This window comes from Triticum aestivum, chromosome 7B (assembly GCF_018294505.1).
Source record: "Triticum aestivum cultivar Chinese Spring chromosome 7B, IWGSC CS RefSeq v2.1, whole genome shotgun sequence".
Classification (NCBI taxonomy): Eukaryota; Viridiplantae; Streptophyta; class Magnoliopsida; order Poales; family Poaceae; genus Triticum; species Triticum aestivum.
Window position 1 is genome coordinate 722,971,244 of NC_057813.1, and position 9,515 is coordinate 722,980,758.

At 41.1% G+C, this 9,515-nt stretch overlaps 1 protein-coding gene and 1 pseudogene across 3 annotated transcripts; both read right to left on the minus strand.

Annotated features, from left to right (window-relative positions):
• Positions 1-809: 809 nt before the first annotated feature.
• On the minus strand, positions 810-4,906 carry LOC123155689 (programmed cell death protein 2-like; annotated as a pseudogene).
• Positions 4,907-5,364: 458 nt separating this feature from the next.
• Positions 5,365-9,250, minus strand: LOC123157415 (protein FAR1-RELATED SEQUENCE 5). 3 transcript variants are annotated; one of them, XM_044575693.1, is made up of 5 exons: positions 8,904-9,250; positions 8,070-8,218; positions 6,456-7,980; positions 5,846-6,377; positions 5,365-5,673 (listed from the first exon to the last, which is right to left on the minus strand). In XM_044575693.1, the coding sequence occupies exons 2-4, from the start codon at positions 8,211-8,213 to the stop codon at positions 5,851-5,853; spliced, it is 2,196 nt and encodes a 731-aa protein (XP_044431628.1). In that variant the 5' UTR covers positions 8,214-8,218; positions 8,904-9,250; the 3' UTR covers positions 5,365-5,673; positions 5,846-5,850. The 3 variants fall into 3 exon arrangements, with proteins under 3 accessions (XP_044431628.1, XP_044431627.1, XP_044431626.1); XM_044575692.1 differs by having other exon boundaries at positions 5,846-7,980; positions 8,070-8,215; XM_044575691.1 differs by having other exon boundaries at positions 5,846-7,980.
• Positions 9,251-9,515: the final 265 nt, after the last annotated feature.

Consider the following 9,515-nt stretch of genomic DNA (forward strand, 5'->3'; position numbering starts at 1 on the left):
ACTTTAGTGCCGGTTATGGAACCGGCACTAAAGGGCCTTACGAACCGGTGCTATTGCCCGGTTCTGCACTAGTGGTGTAGGCATTATTGTTTGATCTATTTTAGACTGAAATTACACATAAAAGGTTTTGCCTGAATAGGTTATTCTTGAGTCCTGACTACCACACAAACCAACCACAAGTTTAAAGTTAAGACCAAGCAAGACCAGCAAGCTACATATTCCATGGAAAACCTTAAAGAGGAGACCTTTTCCTTAATGTAGTTATACTTCACAACTGAATAGTCACAAGGTAAATACTATGTGAGCCTAGTCGACACATGTATATCACTACATATAAAGTGTTTTATTTTATTTTTTAAAAGTATATGCACTTTAAACTTGTCCACATAATAAACATATTTAGTCTACAAAGCACAGGAAAACCAATAAATTTTATTCATCACCCAGGTAGCATGAAAACAGTTCCATAAATCTGTTACAATATAGTTGGGGATACTTTCAGAAAGAAAAAGGCATCGGGCTGAGCATCTCTTCTCTCTCTTCTCAGGGAGCCATGTTCATGCCTCCTTACGTTCATGTCATGTGGTGTACTTTTTATTGTACTCATTCCTTTCTTCTATCAATGAAAAGATACGCAAGCTTTGCGTATTCACAAGGAAGAAAAAAGAAAGCAAGAGTTCTTTAGGCATAATTTCAGAAAGAACAAAAGAGAGCAACACTTCTCAAAAAGAAGTTATGAAGATCTTCATTATGAAGTTCAAAACTGCGGGAAAATAAAGATTTATTCAGAAATACTACAAACCTGCTGGCTAAGGAGTACTGCGATATGTTCTTCTTGTAGGCGGAGAAAACTGAACACGTACAAATTCTTCCTTGTAGCTAACACTTTCATCACGTGACTCTCGACATGTGTACACAACTATTGTTGCCCAATCGACGGGGTCTTGTTCATTTTCAACACAGAAGTAATGGAGCAGTTGAGACATTAGCTGCAAGTACATGTAGTGGAAATAAATATAATTATATAAGTGGAATGTAGCGAAACCAAAAGCAAAAATTTGTATGAAAGTGTGCCAAGCAAAACAATGGTTTAGGGACGCTTAGTGTGTCCATATGTAGTAGCTATGCCATCATTTGTCGTCAAAAGAGAAGCAAATATGTCGATCCTAGAAAGAACACAACATTGCGTTCAACATGGATATTTACCAACTTTCTACTCACTTCCCTACAGTAATAATCAAATACGTTATCGTATTACAATTTCCTTATATAGAAAAACTCTTCAAGAGGGCAGGCCTGGCACAGTGGTGAAGTCCTTCCCACTTGTGCCAAGAGGTCCTGGGTTCGAACCAGCCTCTCTGCATTGCATTTTGCAGTGATAAGACTAGGTTCCTACAATCCCTCTCCGGACCCCACCTTGTGTGGGAGCTTACATGCACTGGGTCTGTCCTTTTTCTTTAGAAAGAACTCTTCAGAAAATATATATTTTTACCGAACTTAGCTACAACCATGTAACTTGCTTATATATAATTTCCTTAGATATAACCTTGTAACTTGCTTAAAATTGCCACATTGCTAGGTTTTAGACCAAATACAGTAATAATATGCTTTGAGTAACACATGCATCACATAAACAATAGGGTCACAAGACACATATCAACAAGTCTTTTTTTTCTGGACAGAAAATGATGAGCTGGAATAGTTCATACAAATTGAAACCTGTCCAACCTGAAATTCATAGCGAAGTTGCCCATTACAATAGATGCACAGAGGGATATCATCACATGTCAGAGACCCAGTTGATGCTGCCCAAAGAGGTTCTGCATCTTCCTCCGCACAGTACCTGCATGACATAATAATTAAAATTATGCCTAACTTTTTTTTGCAAGGAGTGCTGATCAACCTAATCTTTGCCAGATCTAAGCGAGAGTTTTGGGTGAAGTTAAATGATAAACTAATCAAAATAAGAAATGTTAAATCTAATCAAGTCGAACACATGCTTTTGCTGACCACGCCATGCATCCAGTGTGTCACAAGGCACAACACTAGTGACGACGCTTGATTTTCTGAAGAGCTAAATTCTAACTTTATGAGTAGCTATTGGATGACAAAAAAAATTTGAAAGGTAGCTCCGCAAGTGCGTAGCACCTCACCATGGCCATCGAGGAGACACAAGCCAGAAGGAAAAAAACTATGCATGGGAGGTGGGATATGGATATACTGTATAAGATTTTCCATTGATGTGGACTGAGATGTTTAATGTTGCAATAGTTTATTTTTTTTGTTGCACACATGTTGCAAAGACACATAAGTGTATTCTCATTGCAATTTCATGAAAGAAATGTTATGAGAATTGATGGTTCTTCTTGGGAAGGATTTTTTTATTTTTTTTATATATTTTTAATTCATTTATTGCACACATTCAACACTCTTGTTGCAATCGCGTAGAAAGTTGTCATATGATCATTCATTTTTATTGAATATTGGCTAAAAATCTTCTTGCAACACTAAATGGATGAACCAATTGTCATTAGGGGGATTGTAACGGTGACAACAGGCAGAGTGCAGGACGACCTATGTACGGCATGGCCAACACACATGCTGCAAGGCCATTTGGCGACCAAAAATCATGATTCGTTACAATGTAGAGTGGGATAGGACGCAACGCTGTATAGGAGGGCCAATCAAACGTGTCAGAACTCATGGTCCTATGGTAGTCCAGAAGGTCGATCAAGTGCCCACACCATCAGACCAACACCTAGTCATGTATTCCCTCCGTTCCCAAATATAAGTCTTTCTAGAGATTCCACCAAGTGACTACATATGGAGCAAAATGAGTGAATCTACACTCTAAATATGTCTACATGCATCCGTATATTGTATTCCATTTGAAATGTCAAAAAGACTTATATTTAGGAATGGAGGGAGTACTTAGTATAAACCATAACCAGAAGGTTCACTAAACCCAAATGATGACCAGAACACCAGTGCCCATATAGTTTGCTTCAGTGTAGTTGAGACAATGCATCATGTAAAATAGCAGTCATGGCACAAAACAAAGACATAACTCTAGTTTCTTGATACAAAAGGGAAAACACAATTTACGCAAACAAAAGTCTAGACTTATTCACACTCAAACACAAAAAAACAGAAACAAAAGTTGATACTCATTCACACTCACCTCAAGACTTGAATCTGTCTTGAAACACGGTCCATGAAAGTTGCCCAGCATGTATTGTCCTCATCATCCTGTACACAAGGTGTGGTATTGTACTAAATAAATAGTAGCATTTGATTACGAATATGGCAGCATAGGCCACAGGTCGAAGAAAACCTCAAACTTATCCATGAATAACTGCATCATTGCATCTGGTTCGACTTCTTCACCATCTTCAGTTCTGAATTATCCTTGACAGAACTAGTCGAACATGGAGGCTCGGGGTTATGATGCACCGCATATTCAGGCCATGCGTGGCCAGGAAATACTGCAAATAATCAAACGGCAACAAATTACAAGGGAGGCAAGCAAACGACCTAAATAACACTGAAATAGGCAACAACCTCTCGCTGCGACTGGCAGAATAGAAGCATCTGGTGAACCTGGTATTTGAGAGCAATCGTTCTCGTGACTAGCGTGCCAATGCAATTCCTGAATAACATTACAGAGAGATTCCCACCAAAACAGAGATATTTCAGTATTCATGCAGGAGAGGTAAACAGATAATGCTAAATAGATATGGTGATAACCTGTTTAGTACCTGATGCTTCCTAAAACAGTAGCTTGCTTTGCTACAGTGGCTGCACAAAATTTCACCTTTCTATGTACCACACCAATCACAAAGCCGAGCATGGTATGCTAACAGAGATATTTGAAAGACAAAATACACGACTCAGTGCACCAATTCAAACATGCAAGCAAATCAGTGCATAATAAAAGTAAAGAGCTTTGAGATCAAAAGCGTAGTGAATTTTGGAGAGGAAGTTGTCAATAATATCAAGTGGAACTTGTGCTATGCAGCAGCATACTCAGTAGCTCTCTGCACAACTTCAAAAGCTAGTTTTGTAGTGTAGTTGAATCAAGGAGAATTGCGGCTCAACTGCACAAACATGTGTAGAACTAAAGCAAGCAAAGCTACCTCCTGAACATTGTGATCCCGTGCACCCCTTAGGCTCTTCAGCAGCATAAAATGCATTAATTCTGGGTAGCTGGCACCTGAAGACCTTCACACTGCAGCACAATTCACCGCAAGCGATCATGACAAGAAATGTGAAACTTTGGGCCAACACACTAGACAATCAACAGCTATGCTACCGATACCTCCTCCTAGGATTTGCTGCCCTGTCCTTCCCCTGCTCGTGCTGGTCTAGTTGTAAGCACGACATGGATGGACACATAAACACAAAGAATGCCCGGTGGTAGGTCGTCTCCTTCCACCCATCTGGCACGTATACCTGCACGTGTCACCAAATTAATTTTGTTGGCAGTCCTAGACATAAACGACCGGGTAGAGTTAAGATTTAGGAATGAAGCAAACCTGCATGACAAAACGCAGTGGGTTACCACAGAAGTCACAGCAACTGGATTTTCCAGATGGCAAATTGACAGGATCAAGCCAGGCCTGGACAATGCAACATATACGTTTCTCACAATTAAAGAACGGTTCAAACGACATCAAGACGTAAGGCACATGTGAAGCAAAAGCGTAGTCGTACGCACCGGGGCACCGCCAGCTTTACTGGGGAAGTGCTGGGGAAGAAGAGAGTGAAAGTCTAGTGGTTCCTCTGGTTTTCGCAAGACACCTAAGGTTACTTCAGGCTCCAATTCCTCGTCGTTGTCGTCATCTAGGTAGTCCCTTTCAAATACGGCGGCCTCGGGCTCCGCTCCCGCCTTGGGGCCATCGCCCATCTTTCGGGTCGTATCTGAGGTTAGAGACAATATCAGGTGGAAACCCCATATTCTGTGGAAGCATGGAAACTTGAGCAGAGGCTGTTGGATCTTATATCAATGGACTAGATTCAGCCATAACAGGAAAACGCCTGCTGCCAGCAGTTCTATTCTACACATAACCCCCTACCGATTGCAAGTATTACCACAAGTCTGCACATGTCCCCACGTACGCATGTGCCTCTCCATATATGAGCCCCATAGCACATCTAGCTTAATTTGATATCATAAGTGCGGTTAGATTAGAATAATAATATAATATTGAAGTCTGCCCAGTTCCTTGTAAATCCAAGTAGAACAAACAACAGCCAAAGCCATTGCCCATATCATTTTCGTCAACCATAATCAAAACCATTGCCAGCTCAAGAACACGCCTACACTTCGCACAGACATTCCAGCAATCGAAATCAGTGTCTAAATAATAAACTTAAAGCAATCAGTTCGGTTTCAAACACAGTGTCATTATGCAGCATCAATCTTATACAGTCACTTAAGATAATGCTTTACTGCAGTACACGGTTACAAAATAGAGCATCATTAACTGATGCCAAATCTGCAGCTTTATACATCGATCAGTCATGGAGCACATAGCTCCAGTAAACTAGCTAATAACTTGCATAAGTCTGGCGCCAATAGCTAATGGCTCCAGTACACTAGATAAGAACAACACAACGCCATAGTATATTAGTCCTAATAACTTGCAGAAGCCAGTAGTGCCACCAAGCAACCTGGAACAAAAAAGTTCAATTGGTCAGGGCATTAGGAAAAATAGCAACAAATTATATCTATTTTTTTGAAACGAATTTCAAAAATCCACAAATATAGATACATCAGTGCGTTGTATTTATTAGCAAGCAAAATATTAGAAGTATTCTCTAAACTAAGTCCAAAGGAATGTACCATAATCATGTCTTCTGCACTTCCTTTTTCTTGTTCTTCTCTTTCTGTCCTTTCTTTCCACCCTTATCCATGTATCCCTTTAGTCTTTTTATTCTACCCCTTGAACGGATATCATTTGGAGGATGGATATCAACCTCACTTGGAATGGAACAACCTAGGAATTCCTCATATTCTTCTGTTTGAGTTTGTTCTTTCGCTGGAACTAGAGTAGACAATTTCTCTCCAAGTGCGAAAATGTGATCTCTCAAGAATTGTATGCCGACCTGAGATTGCTTCGCTTGTACTAAAAGTTCTTCCATCTTCTCTCGTGTTTCTGAAACTAGTTTTTGTATCTCTGGATCAATTGAACTGCTCTCATTGGCTTCCAACAGGATGCCATCTTCATCAAAGACTGGCTCTGTTTTGCACTCTTTTCTAAACCTTTTGAGTACATAGTGCTTTGGCAGTTCATTTACCTGGGCGGTTCTTAGGACATGGATCAGATGACGACACGGGATACCGTGTGTCTCAAACAACTTACATGTGCAAGAACCTACCATGGTTGTTGTGTTGTAAGTTACCACCCTTAATTTCTTATAACCATCACGTATAGTTACTGTTTTCACCTCACCTTCATGTGTCATCATCTCAACAAGGCAGTGATCCCTATCAGCAAGCAACTCATGTTGAAAATCCTCAAATACCTCATGCGTGAAAACCTCAGTGCCATGCTTTTCAATCGCCCAAGATGTCTTCAACACAGGCATCGTATGTAGGCTGACATGGTCCTCTTGCAACTCCTTATGACGTTGTTCTTCCAAAGTTGTGTCAAATCGAAGCCAAAACTCAACCAAAGCATGTTTGTAACCGATAATACGCGAGAAAAATGAATTGGCACTCTCTGACCTTGAAGTGGTCCTCATAAGCCCCGACAAAGCTATTTCTTTGAAATAAGCTGGTATCCATGATTCTCGAAGGTTGAACCTTTTACTGAACCAATCATCATCTTCCAGCCCATACTCCGACATAATTTCCTTCCATCGTTCCTCAAACTCGGTAGGAGTTTCAGAAGACCACACACACCGACCTAACCGTTCATGGAAATCCTCATCGGTCTTCGAATCAGGGCCAACCTTCTGTGGAATCTTCTTCATAATATGCCACATGCATAGCCTATGTGTGGCTGCTGGGAAAACTTCCCTTATTGCATTGTCCATGCTACTGCATTCATCAGTTATTATAAACCTAGGTGCAGCCCCTCCCATAGCTTTCAACAATGTGCGGAACAACCACTTATAGGAATCTGCCTTCTCATCGTGTAACATTGCAGCACCAAAACAAACACTTGCCTTATGGTGATTGATTCCAGTAAAGGGAAAGAATATCATGTTATATTGATTGGTGATGTACGTCGAGTCAAAGGAGACAAGCTCTCCAAATAGAGCATAATTTTTCCTACATGTGGCATCCGCCCAGAACACATGTACCAGCCTACCCTTATCATCAAGAACATAATCAAAATAAAAGCCCGAATTTGCAAGATGTTTTCTGGCAAGTTGGTCAACGAACATTTGAGCATCCGATGACTTGATGAGGCACCTAAGGTTCCGGTGGTAATTCTGCAAGTCCCTCTTCATACAACCAACATGCTCAAACCCCCCCAAATCTACACGAAGGAACCTGTATGCCAAGGATGTGCCAATGCTAGCTCTATGGCAGTTCCATAATGTAATTTTCGCTTGTTTGCTAACTTTCCTGTTTGATCTGATGAATTGTTTTTTAGTTGGCGATACAAGTGTGTGTGTGTGCTCCTGTTCGAAAAGAGTCACAATGTACCTATTATCAACCGTACGTTTGACCGCAAGTTTAGCCTCACACCCACATCTAGTGATTTTCCTCTCATATTTCCTCTTACTGCCAGTGCCAAGTAACAAGTTTTCCTTACCTTTCCGCTCCTCGCGGAAACCTTCACGATCACAGTAGAAACGCTTGTGAGTAATGACACCATTGGCTGTCTTATGTTGTCCTACACGTACTGAAAAACCAACATGATGTGCATAAGCTTCATAGAAATCCTTGGCTGCGTTCAAATCTGTAAAGGTCATCCCTATGGCTGGCTTGATGTCATCATCACATTCTGGAGTACAAGATGAGCCCTGAAATTTTGACGAAAATCCCAATGCATTTAGCATGCTGGAATACAAGAAATTATAAGCATGTACATATTAGTTAGACAAGTACTTACACAGAATGGTGCACTGTACATTTTCTGTGGTGTGGTGAATACATTTTCTGAACTTGGTCTAGTGTGGATGGCTGATTCTGCATCAGACTGGACATCGCAAATAGCCAAAGGTGGAGCCTTGCTCAATTCACTGTGGCATTCCATAGCTACTGCACAGAGAAGATATACAGTTTGTAAGTGGAAAGCAAATTATCATAGGAGTCGGTCAATATGTGTCTTCCGGAATAGCATGGAATAAAATAAACCGTTAGAAAGAACATTCAACGCACAGAGAAGATATACAGTTTGTAAGAGGAAAGCAATTTTTCTATGCTCAAACAGTTTCAACTTCACACAGAAGTCTATAAGAAGTAATGATTTCCTTAATTTAATAATTATACACTAATAAATATGCCTAGAACCACCATCATGCTGTACAGTATTGTCAAATTAGCATGATAGGACCTACCTGTTGCTGCATTAATATAACAACTACATACCAGATGAATTAGACTTTATCAACTTCCTCAAGACGAAAATCTAAACTGAACTTGCTGAATCTTGGTTTGGGTGTACACTGATCTTGTGTACTCAGTTTTTCAGTGTATAATTAGTTCTTTGATCATGGACTATACATGTGGAAATATATGCTTATTTTCAGATCTACAGAGAGGCTAGTGAAACTGCTTCTGTTGAGGAAAAAGGCTTTTGGACATCCTGTTCAGAAGGCTAATCTTGAATGAGAAAACCAGAATCCACGACCTTGCCCTCTATATTTCCTTGTCTAATCTAGCCTAACTAGAAGAGAATATGGCACATCGTAGAAGATAAACAATGTGATGGAAATCCTCATACCTTCGGACCCGGATCCAGTACCAATTCGATGTGGGGAGCGCTCAGAGGAGGATTGGCGCGGTGCGCCAGCCGTCGGAGAGGAGAGAAGCCAGCTGCCACAGCGAAATTAGCTGCGCCGGTCGGTCGCCGGCCCTGCGGGAACAAGGGCGTCGTGGTGGGTTGGCGCAGTGGGCCACCCGCCGGAGAGGAGAGAAGGCAGCCGCTGGAGAGTAATTAGTCGCGCCGGTCGCTGGTCGCCGGCCGTGCGCGGAACGAGGGCGTCTTGCTGGGCGAAGCCACCATCTCCAGATCTGCTAACCCTAGTTGTTGCTGGAAGAAAATTGAATTGGGATAGCTCCATGGGTTAAGACACGGGATGGCTCAGCTGCCATTACGATGTTGTACCACGGTACATTAAGATTACAGGGTTGTTTTTGCAGTTTGTACATCTTTTCATCTTACACCACAAACTTCATATCCAACAGCACAGGATCAAGTTTCCATGCTTTCACTGGATATATGGTTTCCATCAGATATGTACTTCTGAGGTTACGTCAAGATTTTGAAGCTTGCTGGTGCAAACTTCCATGTTTCCTGGCTTCAACAATTACAGAAGTGCAGAATTACAAGACT

Bases quoted from the DNA above. Each gene is read 5' to 3' on its own strand.
- LOC123157415 (XM_044575692.1), bottom strand. From the start codon at position 8,213: ATGGAATGCCACAGTGAATTGAGCAAGGCTCCACCTTTGGCTATTTGC. The intron at 7,981-8,069 runs GTAAGTACTTGT...TCAAAATTTCAG, and splicing joins TGTACAGTGCACCATTCTGT to GGCTCATCTTGTACTCCAGA.